At 41.8% G+C, this 24,286-nt stretch overlaps 1 protein-coding gene across 1 annotated transcript; it reads right to left on the bottom strand.

Moving 5' to 3' along the window:
- Positions 1–700: 700 nt before the first annotated feature.
- LOC311161556 (protein spinster homolog 3-like) lies at positions 701–24,286 on the bottom strand (the record flags this gene model as incomplete). Its single annotated transcript, XM_084219196.1, has 11 exons — positions 701–868; positions 3,729–3,827; positions 9,883–9,948; positions 12,511–12,700; positions 15,786–15,938; positions 17,807–17,997; positions 18,742–18,808; positions 19,683–19,834; positions 20,354–20,490; positions 20,978–21,043; positions 24,079–24,286. 11 exons carry the CDS (start codon positions 24,284–24,286, stop codon positions 701–703), a joined length of 1,497 nt encoding a protein of 498 aa, XP_084075322.1.

The raw sequence follows: 24,286 nt of genomic DNA, 5'->3' as shown, positions 1-24,286 counted from the left end.
ATATGCCAGTGCATGAGCAATTTTTGACTCGCAGTCAAAAGCATCAAAAAATTCAATATGCAGGGTTTTGTGCCATATGGAGGAATCGTGATTTGGCCTTTTCCCCAGCTGTATCTCATTAAGCAAAAAAGGAAAGAAAAAAGGGAGGACATTCTTTTCTTCTGTGCAAATCTCTCCCCAAAGTTCATCTTCCTTTGAGGAACAGTTCATTGCTGGTACCTGGAAAACCAAGTCCAAGCAGAAGGGGGCTGTAAGAATCCAGGTGCTTGAGGACAGGGCTCTGTCCAACTCAAAAGTCTTTTCTAAATCTTTTATACTTTGAACATGATTTCTCTTAGGGAAGAGGGAGAAATACTACAGAGAAACAGGACTGGTTCTACAGGGCCAAGAAAGATCAGAGTAGAAAAAGAACCTCATGTTCCATGAAGTCTGCAGGTGTGCACTAAAGATGTCACTTCCATGTACTGAAGCATTTTGCACTAACAGCAATTTTGCTTGTGAGCTCTGTGGTCTGTTTTTCTCAGGGTGGAAGGTTTGTTCAATCTGAGACTTCACTGAGATTTTGTCCTTATCTTTTTTATAAAGACTGACGTGGCATTACCATAAGGCAGACTTTAACATGGTTTAATGTTACAGAGACAATCCCATGGCCGGTGTCAAACAGGTCACCACATCCAGGTTTCAAAGACACACAGACACCTCAGAGCCTCTGTGCTTCTTTCCGATCTTCCTCGACGTAGAAAGATGTCAGGAGGAAGAATCCTCCTCCAAAGACCCCCACAAAGGCACAGGTGACAAAGCTGTACTGCATGCTCCTGAAACTCCACTGCAACGAGGGCGCGTTCCTGGCCTGGATAGCATTGGAGATCTGGGGAGGGAACAAGGCTGCATTAATCTGGAATAACACCTCCATCCTCTCCTGCTGTAAACAGACTCTTTACAGTGTGGGCCTTGAAAAGGATAAAAGAGGCAGACAGGGATGAGATTGTGCTCCCAAAGTTTGTCAAAGCCAGTACCCAGCACACCTGTACTGCACTGCTCTCCAGCTTCCAAAGGGTCAAGAAATCTCATGTTGTTTTACACCTTCAGAGCCTCCAGTCACAAGGGCAGGAATACGTTTTACCATTTCCTAGCCCACCTCCAGATTGCCAGCACAGGATGGGCATTGGGCAGTGACCTTTGGCATTTCTTGGTCCTATTCAGTGACTTTCTGCCACCCTTATTGGCATCCAGTGTATAGAAACAGGGGGTAAACAGCAATACAGGCATAAGAACAACACTCATAAGACAGGGAAAAAATGGAAATTGACCTAAGGCAAGAGTGGGGTCTGCTTGTGAGGCATTTGAGAAGTTATGGAGTGACATTGTGAGTAAGTGGGAGGAAGAAAATGCCAGGCAGGTGCTTTTTGCACCTGGAGAATGAGGTTGTAAAGGCTATAAATGATGCACATGAATTTTATTTTTGTAGACAGAAGGAAAATCTGATTTCCAGCAACTCAGTAAGATTGAACACTTAACCCAGGAACTTGAAATCTCTTCTTAGCATAAACAAAAAGATAAATGGTGAAAGCAGTCATTTTTATTCCCACATTTGCTCTTGAAGTTTAGAACACACTGTGTGACTCGAAATGCATAAATACAAGACTCTTCAACCTTTGCTGGGTTTCTATGATTATTTATGACAGTTTAGGAAGATAAGAGGAAGATCAACTCTAAATGGGCCCCTAGGGATTACAGCAAGCATAATGGCCATGATACAAACCTAATACATTTAATTTTAAAATGCTTAGTGAAAAAATCTCTGGGGTGCAGAGGGAAGAAAAACAGGCTTTGAAAATTCCCTGATTCTTCAGCCAGATTTTAAGCTAAAAGTTTGGCTGAAGCAGGTTGGGAAACACTACCAGGACATGCAAGTAGAAGATTTGGTGTTTAACCATCAGCAGTCATGGGAACTGCTGGTGTATGGGCTCACAGATCATTCCAGAGGACAATGTGGGTGCTCAGTACACAGGAACCCACTTGGACACACAGCAGTTTTATTCCTGGGTTTATTGCCTCTGTTCTAAGTGAAGTTACAAGGTTACCTGAGATTAATCTCATCTGGATAAGCTTTTTTTGTCTTCACTCTCTCAAGAGCTGCTCTTTAAGGTGATCCTGCAGGTCCTGCACACAGTGACAGGCAGGATGCAGCACAAAGCCTCAGTTCTGCCCAAAGAGGACAAAGGACAGAGGGCAAGAGGCACAAACAGTTTAATCTTTCAGGTAGAAAGCTTAAATCAATAGATTGGTCAAAGGGAGAGTGAACACGACATATTCCAGCTTTTGGGGTACCTCCCATTTCTGCATCTCATCTCAGCCATTTCCACAGAGATGTTGGTTGTTGTGTTCTCACACCTGCACAGTCAGATATGTGTGAGAGCAGGAGTTTCCAAGGAGCAAAGTGGTTTCTTCGTTTGCCAAAAAAGGGAAGTCAGCAGGGGCAATCCTTCAGGGAGAGAGGCTCTCTTCTCTGCCAGACAGATGATACACTTGAGACCCTGGGTTTCACCCAGCTGAGGACAAGGGGGACCTCCTGTGTAGCTGGGCCAGCAGCAGCTGTGCAGGCATAGCTCACTTGGGCAGCCCTAACACTGTTAACAGGGGGTGAACTTCTTTAAATAAACGCTCATAAAAACTAAACTTTAAATCACCAACAAAGATTCAATCTCCCATGTCAAGTAAAGCAGAAAACTCAAAATGGGTGCTTTGTTAGCTACTGTGTCTTAAAATAAATGGAGGAAGGAAATGAGACTGACAGAGTCCACTGGAACTAAAATTAATGAACTGCACAGAGAAAGCAGTATGAGGCTGATTTGCACAGAAGCACCTAAGATCAAGTAAATGTAGGAAGGGCAGAGAAATCAGGTCTCAAGGAATGTGGGAATTCAGGGTTAAGGTGATTTGAGACCAGAGCTTTAAAGGTCAAATAGTATCTAAAGACAACCATTGCACCACTTTTATTCTGATTTTCAAGACACCGTTGACCAATTGCAAGATTTCAAACTTCAAGATTTGAACTAAGTCTTGTGTTTTAACACATTGAATTAATTTCCATGAAACTCACAAACTTAGCAGAAAGTGCTTAAATCCTATGACACTGTCTCTGCAAAAATGTATGGCTCTAAAAATACATGAGTCTGTAAGTTTCTACACACTGCATAGAACTAACAGTGTCACAGGACCAAGTGCTTCATGCAGGAAAAAACATTTAGTAAAATGTTTCTGTGCCTCAGACTCAGGGGCAGCAATCTGAGTAATTTCTGGTTTTGGACCAGGTAGTGCCTATGATTCTGTAAGTGCCTGTCTACCAGTTTCTGGAAGTTTCACCCTAAGGAAAGTTCAGTAAGGAGAGAATTCACTTACAGCTCCAATGAGGTATGGGCTGCCTGCATCTCCCAGCAAATGGCTCACCAAAATCTGCAAAAATGTATGCCTCTAAAAATACATGAGTCTGTAAATTTCTACACACTGCATAGAACTATTAACACCTACAAGCAGTGTCACAGGACCAAGTGCTTCATGCAAGTAAAAACATTACAAAAATGTCTCTGTGCCTCAGACTCAGGGGCAGCAATCTGAGTAATTTCTGGTTTTGGACCAGGTAGTGCCTATGATTCTGTGAGTGTCTGTCTACCAGTTTCTGGAAGTTTCACCCTAAGGAAAGTTCAGTAAGGAGAGAATTCACTCACAGCTCCAATGAGGTATGGGCTGCCTGCATCTCCCAGCAGATGGCTCACCAAAATCTGCAGGGCGATGGCTGTGGATTGTCGCCTGGGTGCCACCACGTACTGAAACAAAGCACAGCCCACAGAGGGGGAACATCAACACAGGGGACTTCAGGAGTGTCCAGCTGCTTCCAGAATATCCCAGAGACATCAGAAGAGCAACACTGATGTACTTCATAGTCAAACATTGTTTACAACTTCGTAAGAAAACTTTCATATTCAAACACTGTTTACAACTTTGGAGACAGACAAGTTATTCTGAGCAAAAAGGTACACTGCCTGTTTTGCTGAGGAAAAAAACATTCAATGAAGGAAGACACAGGAGAAAATAACAATAAAGTAGCTAAACTGTGGCTCACATGTGTCCATACACAGCTCAGAGCAGCTTGTACAGATCCATCTGACCAAGAGGATTCTCCAGGCAGTATCCCTTGCAGCCACAATGATTTGCCAATAAGGATTCAGCACTGCCAGCCTCTCAGAAAAATATCTTATGACCTGTGTCTGCAGGCCTGGTCTATACTGCTGAGGGAAAGGGGGGTACCTGGAACATGGAGGAGCTGTAAAACGTCAGCTGAAGCCTTGCAGACCCCTTGAAGACTGAAGGTGAGGACCCAACCTGCCAGACCAGAAAGTGGCTGGTGCTGTTTTGATGGTATTGCCTGTAACTGGGAATCATCTGAGACACAAAATACTGTAGTAACAACACCTCACACTGATTTGTTTTTCAGTGCACACAGTTTAAATAACAAGTTAGAGAAGAAGATGTGGTGCACATCCTGAACATGGCAAAGCATCATGTAGATTAGAACTATTTTGTCAAATGAAATATAGTAATTTGGGGGTAATAAGAGCTCTTTGCCTGTGCTACTGAAGATCAACTCTGCCTGAAGAAGCCTTTCAATAATACATTTATGCAAAAAGCATTCACAGTCGGAATGCTTCAGAAGCAATTTCAAACCTTCATACTTCTGTTTTCCAACCAGACTTGATTGTATCAGAAACAAAATGCTTAATGTTTTCTCAGTCCTCCATTCCACAATCTGGGGGGTCTTGAAACTCACCTAAATGTCACTAAGTATGTCTCACACACTAATTAATAGAATGATTGGTGTTTTACCAAGGGACAGACTCCAGGTGTATGATCTATACTGTGGCTCTATCAAGGAAACATTAACATGCATGACAAATTTGGTTGAAAACTAAAAAAGACTCTGCTCTCACATTTAATTTAGAGTTCTGGTCCTGCTTACTACATACTGCAACCAGTTTTAGTAGAGAACCAGAGAACACTGCCAGTGCTCCTCTTAGCCACTTGGCCTCAACCCTGGATACACAAATCACTCTTAAACCAGCATTTCTGCACCCAGCAAGAGAGCTCTGAGCAGCTGGATTAGAACAGACAACCTCCTTCCTTCCTTTGCACATGTGCAGCTAATGCATAACCTGCTCCAGCCCTAGTCCTCCAAAGCAGATATTGCTAAGCATGGATAGAAGATTTCTTTCTCATTAGGAATATTTACGTAGAGTGCTTCAATAATAGTAAATATTAAACCAGGGATGCTTTGGAGATCTCTCCAGAGTTACAGAAAACCACTATGATGTCATGTTGCCACAACACTGCTTCCAGTTCCCAGACACTGTAGGAGCAGAGTTATATGAGATTGGCTGTTCTGAAATCCTTGTCACCCGTGGGATGAAGGAGCAATCCAACAGCTCCTCCTCACTGAGGCCAAAGCACACTGTGGCCTAGACTGAAGGTGTGCAATCTACCCACTTTTTTTTCTCTCTCGGAACTTACCTGGATGATGAGCATGCACACTTTGTGAACAGGCTCTCTTGTACAGAGACAAAAAATAGGAAACTCTGAGCTTGGGAAGCAGACCTGGCTGTGACAGACTGTACTAGACTGGAGACTGCCAGCTCTTGGCTCTCTGAGGTTTTCATGTCATCTGTCCTAGACTCAAATTTCTTTTATGGATAATGACAGGCTGTGTTTGAGAAATGCAAATCAAATATTGTTATGCACTTAATATATCATGGGCATTGCAAGCATGAGAAAAGCTAAATGTACTTTGGCTCTCCCAGTGCCTTACACCATCTCCTTACTACCTTTATTTAATATCCCATATCTGCAACTACAAGAGATGGAACAAAACTGCAACAAGAAAAATACAAGAGAAGGATGGGGTGTTTCCTGTAGTTTCAGGGCTCATACAAACTCTGCCTGTGCTATTACTCAGGTTCTTCTGCACAACAGAAATTATACTTAAGAGCTCAAGGCACTGTGGGATTCACTAGGAAAAGAAGAAATAAAATAGAGTCCCACAGGCACTCTGAAGAAGCCATGGGGTCCTGCCTGGCCACAGTGACTGCCCAGGACCCCACACCACGGCAGGAGTGGAGGTGACATCCTGCACACTCCTCCTCTGGGGAGATCCAGCCCAGGTGCCTGGGCAGAAGCAGGTGCCCCAAACAGGTACAGTTTGCAGATCCCTTGTGCTGCCTCTGGAGGTTTCAGAGATCTCCCTGCAGACTCTGCCACAGAGCTGTCAGCTAAAAGAGCAGATGGAACACACAGGCTGGGGAACACTTCTGTGTCTCCCAGGGCACTTCCAAAGACAGGGACACCTTGGTAGCCTTCCCAAACCCCTCCAGTTCCAGCATCTCCTCCACTATTAGCTGCCAAAACCCTAAAAGACAAGAGTTCTACAACTTCACAGATGGCAACATGTTTGATAAGGAACACTCCAAGAACAGCCTCCCAATAAACCAGCAAGGCAGCTACAGCACTTCTCCACTTGCACATGAGGACTGTAGGGTTCTGCAGACACCTTTGTGTTTACACTGAACAGGAGGCACAAAGGTGGCTTCATGCAATGCCTCTTGATGCAGCAGCCACAAAGGGAGGAAGTCCTTATCATTCAGTCAGCATCTTCCTTGTCTTCAGCTCCACAGGTGCAGGAGAAATCAATTCCTAGCTACATTGTGTGGCTAGTAGTGCCATGGGAAGAAAGAAAAGTCATTTTCATGGCAAAGTAAGAACATGTATTAGCAAATCCAGCTACATTATCAGAGATCCTACCAGTTCATATAGGAAACAAGGCAGAAAGAAAATTACTGCTGTTATCTCTGGCAGCCTTTAGTCAATATAACAGCAGTAATACACTGAACTCATGGGGTTTCAACAGGATGAAACACAACTCCCAAGTAAGATTGTCACTGAATGAGCAGACATCTACAAATTCAGCAAAATTCCATCATTTTCTGATAAAACAATTAGTAGCATTTAGAATTCAAGAGATCCAACCCAAAGCACATTTGTGGTAATAAACTTGATGTTTGTTCCCAGGGGAACACAGCACCACAGAGCTCTGCTATGCCAAACTTTTACCTCCCCACACATTGTTCCCAATTGATACAATATTGCTGCTAACTAACCCCACAATATTCTAAAAGAAATGGAAGTTAGGGATGTTGGTCACCTGGGAGACAAAAACTTCCTTCTCTTCTAGATTTACATGGATCCAGGATATGGCAATGATGCTCCCCACAGATTTCCTGCAGGCTACAATCTATATTCCCTCAGAAAGCTGAGATTGGAGTGATGGAACTGAACAAAAGCTGTTTGGATTCAGGAAGGAATTGAAATAAAGAGCTGATAGCAACTATCTGCCTCACTCTCCTCACCATGTATCACCATTACCTAACTCAGTGATGTCACCTTCCTCTTTACCAGTGACAGAGGACAGAATTAAAATACAGATGTAGGCATTCAAAGAAAAGTAAATTGATAAACTTAAAAAAATTGGTGCCTCAACTCATGTAAAATAATGGCAATGGTTTTTATACTTGCTTCTGGTGAAAAAAAAACTCCACTTATTTCAAAATAAACTGAAATAGCAGAGAAGTAAAACCATCAGTCTGGACCAGTGATAGTTTTCCTCTACCTGTTCACTGCTGCAAGGCTACAGCTCTTTTCTCATAGAATAGTTGTTTCTGACCATTGTGTGAGAGTCAAATAAGAATCAAAATCCTCCTGGCTGCTGACTGAGATTTTAAGCAAGCAGCCAATTGACTAATGCTGACTGCATTATTTACTATTTCATTAAAATTCCAGAGTGCAGAAAACTGACATGTAGAGAGCAGCACCGTGAAAGAGAACATAATGCACAGTCAGTGTCAGCAGGACTTTGTTGAAGACCCATGAAATGGAAGTAGTGCAATTCCTTCATCTCAATCAGAATGTGAAGAGAGGCTCTTCAGCTATGAAATAAAAAGATAAACAGACTCACATCAAGGCAAGGTCAGGCAGTGGAAGGAGAGCTCTGTAGTGCTTCACAGCTGGTCCCTTTGGTCACTAGAGAGGGCTCAGCATTTGCCAATATACTTTCTGATCCTTTTACACTGTAATAGGGATACTTTCATCTCTGCTCAGCTTGTCCACTACTTGGGTTTAGTTAGCCAGAGATATCAAGCAATTTGTATAGCTGAGCAACTCAGACCACAGTGCCAGCAATTTCCAGTTCCTGTGATAGCAAGGGCCAGTGACCTGTGCTCCACTGGAGCCCCAGGCTGCAAGGATTTTTTTCCTGTCCTTGTGAACTGCTATTGTGCACCACTGCATGTTGTGCTACACATGAATGCACTCACTGTGGTTCTTAAATGAAAGATTTATTATGACCATGAAGTTTGCAGCAACAACCTGCAAAGAGATTTCGGCTCCCTTAGAATGAAACACCATTACATAAAATGGGAAACACTCACATGACTTTTGCTTGGGAAGAAACAATCAAAGATCTCTGTTCTGCTGCCCCTTAACTATGTGCCTCCTCTCACTTGTCCTGATGGCTTTACACAATTTCCCCACCTTCAGTGCCACCTGCAGCAGCATTGTGCCTGTACCACACTTGTCTCAACAGTCCCTGTCTCACAGGGAGCTTCCTGCTTGAAATATTAGGGTTACCATCAATCACATCCATGATTTCTCAGCACAAAGATCCCAAAGTAGAGTTCCTTGGGTGATGTACTCCTCAGAGAAAAAGGTAGTGTCAATTTAAATATTTTGTCTTATGCCCACAGGCAGCAACAAAAGAATTGTCAATCATATAAATAACTTTGGTATTTAAATAAGCTTCCTGCAGTCTATCAGATATGAGCATTTCTTTGCTTATTGCACTGATAAACCATATTCAACTTGTTCATATTATGTATTATTTAAAAAAACATCATACAAACTACTTGATAAGACTATAATGATCTGTGTAGTTCAGCAATCATAGAATCTGCCCCAGGGTTTACACAGACATCTATTAGTGACTGTGGAGCTACAACCTAAATGAAAGGTTGCCAAATTTTTATTCAGAGTAAAAACTCAAGTAAAATTACTGACTCTAAAAACCTTTGAAATGATAAAAAGAAGCTGCTCATTACAGTCTAGACAAACTCTGCTACAAGATGTGTGCTTTTCACATCACTCTTTTCTAAAGAAATTACTGATGACAGAATCCAAATGAAATCATGCACTGCTATTCCTTGGCTTGTGGTGTCAGTCCTGGAATTCCCAAATGCCCCTTAAGCATCACTGCTGACCTGATGCTCTGGCAGTGGAGCACACTTATGAATTGGACTTGCAAGAGTTGGAATTCATCTGCACTGTATTCTGAACTAAGGGAACTTGCTAATAGTTCATGGACTATCAACTTTGCCTCATTTGGATTTCAAACCTTTGGAAAACAAATAGAAAACCTGATTATAGGCACAAAATGACCTTGTTTCTGGTGCAGACCATTGTCTAGCAGGTATCTGACAACACAGAAGCCCAAAATACCATGGGTACAGACAGCACTAGAGAGTACCACGTGCATGAGTTCCATTCAAATCAGGACATCTTCCTGGGATTATAATAACTTGGACTACTGCACCACCACACCCTCACTGCCACTGGCATCCTTGCCCAGCAGTACATTGTGGCAGTGATTCCAAGCAGAATACCAACAAGGGGATTCTCTGTAGGAGTTTTTTCATCTCTCCCCAGAAAGCCACCAAGATACATGCTTAGGAACAATATTACATTGTCAAAGCCTTGAAATAAGGAAATAGCTTCAGGAGCACTTACCAGCAGTATGTCTGTCACAACAGCCCAGTTTACAGACAAAAAGAGTTCTCCAAATGCAATAAAAATCTGCAAAACAGAAAAACAGCAGTGACTATGCTATGCTATGCCATGCTATGCTCTGCATTGCCCCTCTATATTGTGAAGATGAGGCAGGCTCACTGACTGTGCTTATCTATGTAAGAGTTGTCCTACATACCCATTACTTCTAAATTAAACACCTCTGTCTATGCTTACAAACACTAATTCATCTTAAAGGTGGTGAAAAGAGCCAAAGAAGATGTTTGAGTCACAAATCCTCAGCAGAAGAGCCAAAATAGGAAACATACCACCCTCCCAAATTAACTGCTATGAGCTACTGAACTCAAGAAGAGTTCAGTAGAAGAGAAGAGAACCCAAGTTCATGGAAGAGAAACATTCAGCACAGGTTTACAAAGTGCACAGGGATGCCAATGAAGCCAAGTGAACACCTCTGGGCCAGTACAAGTACTCTTAAGGGCTCCTTCAGAGAGAGAACTTCCAAAATGGAATGGACTCCAAGGAACAGGCAGTCTCAAAACCTTGGTGTCCTGTGGGAAATCCCTAATCCCTCACAGATGGAGACCCAGCCATGAGGAAAAGGGGCAGGGCACTGAACAGTTCTTATAGCTGAGGTCTCAGAAAATATTAACCCTTTCAGCCAGCCCTGAACACAGATTGGAACAGCCTGCCCAGATTAAGTGAGACTTGAAGGAGGAAAAGGATTAAAGTTACACCACTGAGGTGGAGCAGTGCTAGAAAGAAGAGTTTCTTCAGAAACACAGGCCACAAAGTCACATGGCACCTGACACAATATTCTTATCTACTAATCAGACTGATGGCACATTGTTACAACTGGAGCCAGCACTGTGTTTGGTAAGGTCTTTGTCGAGATGTTGTCCCTGGTTCATGAAAACACAGCCTAGGAAAGGCACAGTGACAAACTCAGATGGTTGTGTAGGGGTTGCTTACATTCTCCTAAGGAGAACTAGACCTAGTATACTTAGGATATCTATAGATATCCTGTAGGTAATAAATATAAATAATAGACCTAGGATATCCATACATCCTGTGATTCTTGTCTGTTCTGTTCATTTGTTTTCTTCTCTAAGGCAGTTTGGGGAAAAAAGTTCCTTGAAGCACTGATATACTTAGTAGAGACCATTATCCAGACATCTTTTTCTTCACAATGTTTTTGATACAGATATTATGATTAATATATTATATTATTAGATATAAGGAAGAAATTCTTCCCACTGAGGGTGGTGAGGCCCTGGCACAGAGTGCCCAGAGAAGCTGTGGCTGCCCCATCCCTGCAAGTGTTCAAGGCAAGGTTAGAGAGGGCTTAGAACAACCTGGAATAGTGGAATGTGTCCCAGCCATGGCAGGGGAGTGGAACTGGATGAGCTTTAAGGTCCCTTCCAACCCCAAACCCTGATTCTATGATTGTGTGATTCTGTGATTCTAATAAAAGGTATGTTTTGGTAGTTCCAACCAAATATATTGATTCACTCATCTAACACAGACTGGCAAATTAAACTGTTGTTCTCTATCTTTAATGGCAAAAAAATCCCCTGACAAACCCACTAGGAGTGGAGCTTGTGGGATTCTGACAAGAAGAAAAGACAATGGGGAATTCTTCTGGGCACTCAGATCCAAAATAAGCTTCACATTTCACATTTTGCTTTGTGTGCACACACTCAAACAGGCCAATCCAATGTTTTCTCTTGGTGTAAAGGTGTTTTTCCACAGGAATACACATTCCTCAGGAGTCAAAAGGAAAACCTTTTTGAACAAGCATTTTTCTTAGAAGCAAAACACATACAAAAGTGCCCTTTTGCAGAGAACTGTTGATTACTGTAATTTACTTTACTTTACATGTTAATCATGGTAATTTTGGCAGTGGAGTCACAGAAAAATGCACAGGAGTCTTTCCCCAGCTGTTACCAGATTACACTTGAAATAGGCTTTACATTCAGTTCCCTCTTACAGGGATTTTTTTGTCATTCCTAGTAAGTTTCTGTTTTCCCTTTAACTGAAAATGGAATTTAAGTGATTTATACTTCAGTTTGTATTGCCAAAAGCTTGACTTTGAAGATCAGCTAGTGATCTGAGGCTTTGAAGGTGAGGACTAAATTATTCTTAGCAAGAACAGTGTGTATTGTACAGTCCCAACTACACCAACCTTTAAGTATTCAGAGAGCAAAAATAAATAAGAATACTAAATTAGGCACAAAGCATTAAAAATTAACATAAGATTGAGACTTGCTTTAACTACATTTTTGCATAAGGGACATGTTTCAACTCAGCTAAATGCATAGTTACAATTCTCTTCATCAGTGTGGGCACTCTGCAGGACCCCAGGCCCAGTGTTTTTGCTCTGTCTGCCCTTTATACTGTACCAAGGACTGCCCAGAGTGGCTCTCACAGGACAGACCTCAGCTATAGGAGCATCAAAGCCCACATCTTACCTGGATACTTTGTCACAAGTCACTGAAACCTCTTAATGGTCTAGAAGATGGCAGAGAATTCTGCAAAGTCACACCTCGCCTCCTTCTCCCCCTTCCCATTCTCCCTAGGATGCCAAAAGACATTTTGCTAATTGTCACTTACAAAAGTGGAAATGATGTTTGTCTGGGCCACCATCAGAGCTATGTAGAGGCACAAGGCAGAAATGAACATGCTTGTGGCACAGATCAGAGGATCAGCTTTGTTGTTTATCTTCCTTAAACGTCTTGCAGCTTCTGCCCCAGCAATAATACCCAAGATTCCCGTCCCAATGGTGATGCCTCCAAATATTAGGCTGGTGACAAAGCAAAGGATTCAGCTGAGCATAGTAAAACTGTACTGTGGAAAAATAAATGGTGTTAGCTTGTACCTGTAGTTTCAGAGGAATCTTTAATAGGGAAGTTGAATTTTATTCCACTTGATGTGACCCTCCCACTCCTTCTAAATGGATGTAATCCCAAGCCCCAGCTGAAGCTATGGCTTTGCAATGGTGGCTGTATCTCCTGGAGAAGATATTTTTCCATTTACAGAGCAGGTGTTATGCACCCAGGCTCAGGGAGGGCTCTGCTCAGTACAATCTGCCTTGGACATGCTGTGATTTAGAGGAGACAGAGTCACTGTGGTTACCCTGTGAATCAATCTACCCAGTCATCCCTGAAACACAGATGGAGTAACCCTGTATCACAATCTGCTGCCTTGGAAGAGATCCTAGCACGTGGAATGATACACATCTAAATTACAACCCTCTGGTTAGCACAGCTGAGATGAGTCGCTTCTCTGACTATGGGAAACACCTACCACTTCCCAGAAGAGTTCAAAGAATACTGAATAGGTAACTACTGCCAGGTCCACATAGCATTTTCAGAACACAGAGTTTCATTTCCAATACCATTCAGCTTTCAGCAAATGCAAATGTGTTCTTCAGGAACCACAAGTTCATGTTTTAAAAGAACATGCCTGAATAGTTTAGAAGATTCAGCTTCCAAAGGGACTTACATGTGTGCTTTTGTCTCTGTCCCAGTGAGATGCCTGCAGTGACAAAGCAAATCTCTTGCAAAAGATCACTGGTGCCCCTGCACCATAATTCTCTGAAGACAAGCAGGGACAGGATCAATGTATTCTGAGCACAAGCACTTCTGAATATTTTAGAGTGCTATATAGCAAGTTCTGTACGTTTTCCTGAACTTTTTCTAACTGCAAGGCAAAGTAACCAGCTGGGACATGATCTGTTCCTTTAAACTACAGAACATTCACTTCTTAATTTCTTTCTGGCTGATTAGGAAGAACTCAATAATGCTACAAGAAAAGAAAAAAAGTTATTGCTATGCAAAATAACAAACTTTAAGAAAATTTGTACTCCCCCTGCAAGTTTTTCAGGATTCTGATCTGACACTGACTATATCTTGATAGAGACATTATAGATTGTCAATTGGCAGAATAATGTCAGACATTTGTTCAAGAGAGACAAGTTCCAAGGTGACATTAGTTGATTGAAGCATTCATGGAATTGTGTTCAGAATGTTCATGTATTGTAAACTGTAGTTGAAATAAACCTGCAGCTGGAATAAAAGAGAATGGCCAAAACTAAATCCGAGTACAGTTCAGTTGACAGGGAGTAGGAAAGCACAGAAGCCTAGTACTGAGGAAAGGCTCCTATGGGATCCTTTAGGGTCTGAGAATGCTCACTTATCTCTCTGATCTGTTTGAAAGTGTTTGCACAAAGACCCGAACAAAAACTTCACACTGCCTATTTATCTACCTTGAAAGGATTGAGACTTGAATCAGTTGTGGTGCCATTTGAGTCTGTGTTTCCAAGGAGTCTAAGTGACACAGTCCTGATCCTTAAAGTCTGAAACTGCTGAACAGCCAGAGGGAAAAACATTTTTAAATTATCCCTGGGCAGGTCTGGTAATGTGCAGCTCAGTTCCTCCAGCACCATCAGGTCTGACATAGTAGTTTATATTCTGTTTCTTTACATCCCCTTGGAATAACAGCCTTATGCTGCTTCTGGCATGAGCTTATGCCAAGGTTATAGTTAAAGCATCCTATAAGAAGCAGTACATGAGGTTAAACTATCAAATGCTCTGTTTCACTTCCCTGAAGACCATGTCTGTTCTAACAACACTCCTGTGGAATAATAATTCAGAAGTGAATAAGAAAACAAACTAGAGGCCAACACCTTCAAATTAACAAAGGAAATACTTGAACTGCATCTGTGAACAGATACAGCCAAACATCCTCAACTGTTCAGCTCCCCTCATCTGCCTGCCCTGAGCCAGACTCCTGGGTTTCACTCCCTTCCCAGTACTGTTCATTGATAAGTAATGTGCCACTGGTGGTATCCCTGGAAGGATAATTCATTTCCCATTGAAGGATTTTGGGATGACTCTTCAGTCCATCTGGTTTTGCTACAACTCAGAAATCACTTCTGAGTTGACTCAGTTATTCTATTGCAGAAAAACAGAAAAGTCCCATTAGCAGAGGATACATTCAAGGTGGGATTACTGCTTTTCCCTTTAATTGTCTTTACCTGGAAAGGCTGTGCAATAAGCACTTAGTTCTCTGAAATCCATTACAAAAGCAGAGACTGAAACAAGACTTGGGATACCTCTGGGAGAAAGGGATACTTGTATGGAGACCACTGCCAGGAGTCAGTCCCAGTGCTCATGTTACTGAGGGAAGCTGTGGAGACTCAAGAGGAACACTGAATACATATCTGTATTCTGGACAACACACTGTGAAGAATAACTTTTCTTCCTTGGTGGGGAGAAGGGATCTACAAAAAGGTGTGTTATGACTACTTCAAACTGTTCTACTAGTGTAAATTCCCCTTCTTATACAATATTTGATATTATTAATGAATTTTCATTGGTCTGGCCATGCTCTGTAAGCAGAGCTCTGCTGGCAGCTATTCACAAGATCCTGTTTTGATGTGATGATATGATACTACACCAAAATCATCAAGCTTCCTTCAAGCTGGGAGCCACAATGAACTCACCAATATGGCATGGATTATAAAAACAGAATAAGAAAAAGATAACAGGCAAGTTACTACAACACAGGATTTAAATATACTTTAATGGGTATTTAAGTAACTTGGGGTGCACACTCATTTGTCAACTAAACACTCCTTGCTAAAGCTGCTCCTTTTCCCCCACAACTGTTGCTATTACTGCTTCTTCCCACTCTAAATAGAGCTGGCAGCATCTTTCCAGTTAATTGAGTGATTATAAACAAACAACCAAAGGGGAGTGTCTCAGATACCTGGAGGCAATTTAACATTCACACCCCACTGCCTTCACAAGAAGTGCCTGGGCACATCCTCCCTTCCCCTCTGGAAAGCAGCTGTGTTCCAGGTGTGATCCCAAGGCACAGCTCACCTGTTAGATGAATTGCACGAGTCTTGGAGGCATGGTGGGACAAGGCCCTGGACAACCTGAGCTCTGTACAGAAACAGTGGCATCCACATTCCCAGGGCTCCAGTGACAAAGGCCATGGCAGTCAGACCCAGTGAGGAACAGACAAAACTACAGCTGAAAGTAAAAAACCAAAAAACAAAAAACCCCAAAACAATTGAGAGATATTAGAAAGAATGGCGTGTGGGGAAAAAGGGAAAACCTACCCACAACACCCAGGATTTCAAGCAATAACAAAACAATATGTTCAGACATCTTGCAATCAAAATCCCCTCCCTTGAATATCTGAACTTTCATCAGGCTTCATTATGAAATTCAACAATAAAGTACTAATTAGAGCAAAGGGTATGACCTACTGATTTAATGTTAAATCCTGGTCTCTTGCAGATTTCATGCCAACTTCTGCCAAAACAATTGCTGTGATTTTTTTTGATAGCAGAAGTATAACAATAGAGAGTGAGCAAGAATTTAATGGCTTAGCACTTAAAGGAAAGGGTTCCATGTTCAAGTCTAAATGCCTCAGGTTTTAAGCTGTTTCTGTAACCAGTATAAATGAGAGCAACATCTGGGTCTGGGCTGGGCTGGAGCACTCCTTAACTCTACCTGAGTGAGTAAAAATAGACTCAATCCCCACAGCAAGTTTCAGACAAAAGGAGAAGCATTTTTGAAAACTGTCCAAACCTTGTCTCCTTCCCTCCCTATTCTAGGAGAAAATTAAATTTTTGCTGGACTCTTTGTCATTAATAGTTCAGGAGAAACCCCTCTTTGAGGTCAATAGGGATGTATGAAATCTAAACACTGCTGCAAATGATCAGGTAACCACCAAACTAGAGGATTTGTTAAGAAATGAACCTAATTCTCCATTTCCTAAAGATAAAGTGCTCTTAGACTTGATTAAAAGTGGAATCACATAGTGCTTCAGCAGTCTGTCTTTATGCATTGGAAATCAACTGCCCAAGGAAAAGAAAATGGAAATCAATTGCTAAAGGAAAATAAACTTAAAATATTTTTTTTTACACTGGAACATCTCTGTAAGAAAGCAATTTTGGAGATAGTCTAATTGTTGAAATGTCAGAAAGATTCAGCTTTGATTCAGGAATTTATTTTTTTATCACTTCAAGGTGTAGTGCCTACAAATTGTGATCCTACAAAACCGATCTCTAGCATACCCGCTGATCAGGATGTAAAGAGGATGCAGATTTAGCGGGCAGTTAGAAAACGCTGGATGGCCTGGAAGAACTCTCCAAAGACAAACGATGTCCCAGGAAAGCAATTCTTTAAAGGAAAAGCCTTGGACTGGAAAGCAGCCGGCTCGCAGCGGCTGGCGGAGCCGGCTCTGGCGCAGCTGCACAGCGGCACCTGCTGTTCCCAAAGCCGCTGCAGCGCCTCGTCCTGCCCGGCACCGCCTGGCACCGCCTGGCACCGCCCGGCTGCGGGGTCACAGGAGCGAGCAACCTGTCCAGACCGCATTTTACTCCGCCCTGCAGGTCAGCTGCATCTTTAATTTTTGTGTGGTTAAAAGGAAGAGGTTATCTGCCAGCCCATCAAAACACACGGACAATTGCTTTATACAGTATATTGGGGTCTCACAAACTCTGAGCTCATGCACAGCAGGTTTCCAAATCTCACAAAATGCCTGAAACATGCTAATCCAACCTTCCTCAGGTACTAAGAATTATAAATAAATTTAGACCAGAAAATTATGCACTTTTACCAATCTAGCTTCTATAGGGAAGGGAAAATTTAGTAGAAAGTAGAGCTTTGGATTCAAATAGGAGCAAACTGCCATCATAACTTCTCCCCTTTCCCCCTCCTCAAAAATGGGAGGATAGAAGATACAAATAAATTTTTTATCTCTTTTGCAGCATTCCTGTAAAAAAGTGGAAGAGAGATTTTTACTAATGGTGTTTCCATCCTCTTGCATACAACATTCGGCTCAAAGGAGCAAAGTGGGACTGAATGGAAATATTTCTTATACCACTTACTTCTTGACAAGTGATCCCACATCTTGACACCAACTAGTCCTGGTAGTTCTGTATAAATCTGGCTTCTCATCTGCTCTTCCTATCATGCCAGAGATGCTCAGTGCTCTGTGTGCTGCTGTCTTTCTCTGGATCCTGTGAGGCACCAGTAGAATCAGGAGAAGCAGTGCCAGTCCTCCCATGCAAGGAGTTACCTGTAGACACAAGGTTGGTTAGATCAAAGGTACCTGTTTTCTTATAGTGAGAACTCCACAGCAATTCCAATTGCATTAGAACCACTATTAGAAAATTGCAGATATACTCAGAAATAGATGTGTGCTGGTTTAGGTCATATTTGTAAAGAAAAAGAGTGACTTTGGTGACTTTGAAGAAAAGATAATAGAGCCTCCCTCTTTATCATACAGGTACAAGATCACTCCTCCCCCTGATTAAAAAAAACAAACAAACATATGAAAAGAAAGCTGTACTGTATTCTAGCCACAAACACAAGAATCACTGATGCAGTCACCAATGTTACCTGAATAGCATCAGTGTTACTCCACTAAATTCTCTGCCCCACTCACCTGCATGTGCTAGCTGATTTTGTATACAAAGAAGTTGTTCCCAACAGCATTCCAGAAAACTGCTACCAGTACAGTGATAATTTTACCTTTAAATTCCTCTGTTTGAGGAGATCTTGGTGCAGTAAAAACCATTCCAAACGTGCCCTCAGGAAAGAGGAACATCCTCACCTGCCCTGGCTGCTGTACAATTTCACCTACACCTAGCAGAGCTAGGCAGAAATCTGCCACTTGCACTGCAGAAAAACTTCTAAACACCACATTCCTGACCTGTCAGAGGGTAGGAAATCCTCCCACTGCTCACCTTTAAAACAGTGAACATAAAGAATCCAAACCCCAGTGGTGATTTTGATGTTCCAGTGAGTGAAAGTGACTCACCCTGAATGCCCAGTGCCAGTCACCTGTACTTTTTGCCATGCCAGCTGCCAGCATATAACCACAGCCACTGCAAACAACAGAAAGGAATGGTCAGCAAGCACCAGTGAATTTTGGATGGCTGAAATGACATGTCTTGCCAGCTAAGGAGAATGTTCTGTCATAGTTTTCCAAAGGGATAAACAGAAATAACCCTCATGGTCTGTGCTAGTCTGCTTGCCAGCCAGTATTAAACAGAGAGTCTAACCTCCTCAGAGCAGACTTGAGCTGATGACAGTAATGTCCCAGATTCCCCTTGGAATACATGTTCTGTACAATGACACTGCAAACCTGGATCAAAGAGCCCATAAAACATTTTATTACCTACTCCCTCCCGTGCTAGCCAAAGGAATTATGCCCTGCAGGAATTTCTTTAGTTTTAATCTGCCTTCTGGGCCCAGCCTTGGCTGCCTGCTCTGATACAGAGTATGCCTCTAAACCATTTGAAAAGTTCTTCTCCATCTTTTCTTCGGACACAATGTCAATTTAACTAAAAGAGGAGAGGGAAGTACCAGTTCTTCCTTGGGAGATGTTTAATGGAGGGTTCTTGAAAAACCTGTCAAATAAACTAATATGTAAAAGCTTTTGTCTTCCAAAACACAGAAATAAATTACATATTCTTGTGCACATATTTCTTTTAGAATTGATTCAATATTTAATTCAAAGCCAGAGTTTCCAGAGTCCAGACTCTCCCGAAAAATGTTAGGGGGAAAAAGCAAATTTTTCTCAAGGTAAGTAGAGAAATACACCTAATCAGCTCTATTCAAACTTGCCAAGGAAGTGACAAATCCCTTTGTAAGAGCCAATGAAGAAATACATCAAAATAAATCTGATTAGGGCTCTGGGTATATTGAATTGCAGGTGTGGTCAGACAGAATTTCAAAAGGCCACTGCAAGAAACCAACCTTCCCACTGGAATGAAGATGTAGAAGATAGATAACACTGTGGTCCTTTTTCCTTCCTCAAACAGGTCTGCAATGATGGTAGGTGCTATAGTGGAGTAACTGGCAGAGCCAATACCAACCAGTCCTCGTGAAAGAACAAATATCCTGTAATGCTGCAGGGAAAAGACATATTATAGTGCAAAAAAGTCCATGCAAGAAAGAAAGCTTACTGTTAAAGAGGGGCATTTTAGTGGATGAAATCGACCAGAGGAAATCAGAATTCAACTGCCTTTTGCCTGTGTCTGTATTCCCTCCACTCACACCTGCTCCCCTCACATCTCACTGCCTGGCTTTCTCTTTCTGCACAGCAGCGACTTCTCAGAGTGATGCCCGAGGGAATTTCAGGACAGGGTGGATAGAACACATGTAACCAACAAGCTGCCACACTGTAAGGTCATAAACAAAAAACATTCAGGACAAAAATAAAACCCCATCAATCACAACAATAATGTGTGGGTTCCCTATTTCCTAGGCTGGACTCCGGAGTCCTGGAGTATATTTAGTCCAGGCTTAAGGCTCGGGAAATGAATGGTCACTGATGCTTTTCTAAACATGACTAGAGAATGACTCTATCAAGTCCTGCAAGATGTGTGCAGGTTATTTTCATAGCACCCTCTAAAAAAGCAACATACTGACTGAGTGATGAACGAGCTCCCCAAGGTCACACCAGACCAGAAGAAAATACCAGCTCCAAGGATGATCTTCCTGTTGTAGCGATCTCCGAGGTATCCAAAGATGGGGGCAGCCAGCATGTAACACAAGGTGAAGACTGAAAATCCAACAATGAACAAAGACAAGATTTATCTAAATATTTTAGTTATATGTACTGCTCAGCCCTCAGTTAAACTCAGGTTATTTTTAGGGCACGCCTTAAAGGCAGGCTGAGTTTCTAGGACTAGGAGGAGAATTGATATTTGGAAAAAGACAAATGCAGACTCAAAATACCTATGCAACAATAAAATGTATGTGAATTGAATTGATGTGAAATGAATTAAACAATGTGAATGTATATGAATTACTCAATTTTTGCATTTCTTGAGAAATCCTTCATCTTTTGTGATTCACATGCTGTGGGATTTTTGAAGGACCTGACTCTAGTCTGACTTTCAGTTTTAGTCAGCCTGCCCACAAGTGGAAGTGAGCAATACCACATACAAGGAGGAAGTAGAAGAGCTAAGGAATTGGACTGTGTTTTAGGAGCAGGCCACAGAGGGGGAAGGCAAAGTCACCTCTCTGAACTGAGGAGATTTTATTACCTGTCTGCAGTAGACCTGTCTTCCCATCACTGAGCCCAAAGTATTGCTGTATATCCAACAGGATCCCTGCAACAGAGGCACACACTGAATGACAGCAAAGCACCCTGCTAATCCTGGTAACTGCCAACCCAAAAACAGCGCTTGCAAGAACTGTAGCACGTTTAGTTTTTAGTTTAGATGTAAGCCATTACTCTACTATAAGCACAAGATGCACAGAGAATTAAAAATTCTTATTGCTATAGATAAAATTAATGATCTCCCACTATAAGAGTCTTATGAGAATTAGTTTACTCGCTGTTTCAACCACTCCTGTTCTGCTTCTTTTGCACCATTAGCACCTAAGAACATGAAAAATTTAGAGTTCAAAGTTTAACGGACACAATGTGGAACAAAACAGTGGGTGTTCAGACAAAAAGGTAATTTTCTTCTCTCTACCATGCCAGAGCTGCAGATCTTCCATCTCACCTATCTTGTATTTCCAATTTATACTGCTGAAAACCAATTGAAAATAGAAGATTTTACTTTGAAAAAGCATACCTGTACTCCAGTCTTGAAAGATATCAATTAAAAAAGACATTTACTTCTCATTCCACTTCAATTTTGTCAAAATAGTTGAAGTCATAGCATTGTTAAGAGGATGAAACCACCACTATTTAAAAGAACAAGTTCTGTGTAGTTTGCTCACAGAAGCTCATCTGCAGCAGAAGGGAGTGGGTGAGGTCAGCAGGAGGCATCCCTTCTCCCACACTGTGCTTCACAAGTTGTGCCATGAACTACAACTGCTCCAGCCACTTGAAAGCAGTGTGGGACCAGCTAACTTAAAGCTAAATCCATGTTCTCCCACAGTCCCCATGGCTGCAACATCTCCACTCACTATTTACTGATGTGACTTCAAGTCACTGTAGATCAAGGTCCAGCCTAACAGCAGCTCCAGAGGTTTACAGCTGTTTCTCAGTGACTCTTGAACATATTTTACATTTAGGGGTTTCCTAATGGTTTCAAAAGTTTAAACAAGAGATTTAATTCAAACATTTTGCATCATTAAAACAGGACAATCAATTATATCCTTCCTTTCTGGCAGCCAGTGACCAATGCACAGAAATACTGTATAAGAGGAATTCAGGTTTGGTGGAGTATTTAGAACAAATCACAGCTAACAAGCCTTGAACAGAACCACAACTTCACCTCAAACAAACATTTACCCTGAGCACCATTAAAATGTCATCCCCTCCACATAATTAAAATAACTGACCCTGCCAGATCCTGGCAAATTACAAAGCATTGATTTGAGCAGTTTGGTGGACAGAAAAGAGGGGAAAGGTCTGCATGGTCACTAGTTTCAACAAACTGAACTCTGCAGACAACTAAGGGGAAGAGCTTGTTTTCTGTGATGCAAACACTGTCAAAGCCTGAGAGCAGAACTATCCGGAAACCACAACTTTGTAACTGCTGCCAGTTTACTTCTGAGCAGATACTCACACCTCCCCTTCCTCCCCTTCCTGTTAGCTGAATCTAACAACATGGCCACACACTTGGACAGCCAAACTCAAATGTGCTCTTGCAGGAATTCTGCAGTGGCACTGAATTCTAGCAGGTGAACAGTCAGTACATTGCTGTGTAGAAACTGCAGCTTACAGATTTCCCCATGGCCCAGGAGTCACAGAACCAAGTCAAATGTAGTTTGGTCATGTAGTGTAATTAAAGGAAGTGTTTCAAAGGCATGGGCACTATCCCCACCTCTGCTCTTGAATTCTTGCATGTCCCTGAAGGTACCTCACTCACAAGAGCACGTTGGGAGAATTTCAAGCTCTTAACTTGTTCAAGCTCTTTACTGGTTCCTAATAGTTCAAAACCTGGAATGAGCCAAATGGCTTCTTGGTCTTAACCCTCCAAGGGGATACCCTTCTAGCATCCAAGCTCTTCCTTGAAGGTATTTTCATCCTCTTCTGTTCCCTGCCCTTCTCCAAGGAAAGTCACTTGACAACAGAATGCAACAGAAGTTTTCACTCACAGCCTTGTAGTGTCATTCAGCATGCACTCCTACTGCACTCCTACTTTGCTTCCTTCCCTCTTGAGTTGTTAAAAAGTACTCAAAAAGCCAAGTTCAAACTCTTAAGCCCACTACACTCTCCATTTCTGAAGATACTGACTGAATGTCCCAAATTTCTGAATGATTGAAGTAGCAAAATTACTTGTTTACTGTAACCAGGTATTAATTCCAAATTCAGTAATCCATCCTTTGGGTTTTACAAGGTTTAAAATATTTCTTTTTCCCAGGCTACTCAGAAGTAAAATACAGCAATCTCACAACAACTGCTTTCCCTATTTTCTAAATCAGATCCCTGGAAGCATGGGAGATGCTTAGTAAATAGAAGAATTTACACAAACAACAATTTATATGGGAGAAAACCCCCATATTTTCCCTCTATAGCAACTCTTGGTTGTTTTCAGCTTTGGAAAAAAATAGTTTAAAAATAATATTTTGGAGGAAGGATATTATTTATTAGACAACAAGTCATAACTTGGGTGGGGGAAGGCTTAATTCTTTTTCCACAATCATGTTCCACTCTTAATTGCAGAAATCACACGACTGCCAGCAGCTCAGAAGGAAGTTAAGCCAAAATTATCACAAAGATCACATAGTTTTTGAACTTGTAATGGAGGGAATAGCACCAGTATTCTTCAGATATAAGAATACCATATAGAATCTAGTAGATGCAAAGAAGGCCTTGTAAACTGCTGTGCACAGTAAAGAGAAGCTCCTTAGTCACACTGCTGTAGAATCCAGCCACAAAAATGGACCAGTTGCCCTGTATGCTAAAGTCTGTTTATAAGATACCGAGATTTTAAAGTACTCTTTTATTTTTATAAGCATTCTATTAACTATTAATACCTAATAAATCCCTCCTTGGTATTTCCAGATTTATAATTGGAAGTTTCATTAAGACTATGATCAACAGGTTAAAGCAGATAAATGAGAGAAAGTAAAAAGACATAAAGCATATCCTTACTTTAGAAACATTTGTAGAGTTTAGAAACATTTGTAGAGCTGCTAAGAACTTAAATTTCCTTTTGTTTAGAAGAGGAAAATGGGTTCTCACCTGGCACAATGAACCAATCAATGAAATTTATGAAATTCCCAAAGCACAGCACAGCAACTACCAGGCAATCCCTCTTTGCTGGGTTGTTCCTTGGCACAGCCCCTGATGGACACTCTGTCCCATCTGCTGCAGCAGCTCCATAACTCTGTCCCTCAAACAGTGGCTGGAGCAGCAGGCTTGTGTCTTCAGGTTCACAGGGGGGTTGCAT

This window comes from Fringilla coelebs, assembly GCF_963513975.1.
Source record: "Fringilla coelebs genome assembly, chromosome: 20".
Taxonomy (NCBI): domain Eukaryota; kingdom Metazoa; phylum Chordata; class Aves; order Passeriformes; family Fringillidae; genus Fringilla; species Fringilla coelebs.
This window is presented reverse-complemented; position numbering and strand designations above follow the sequence as displayed.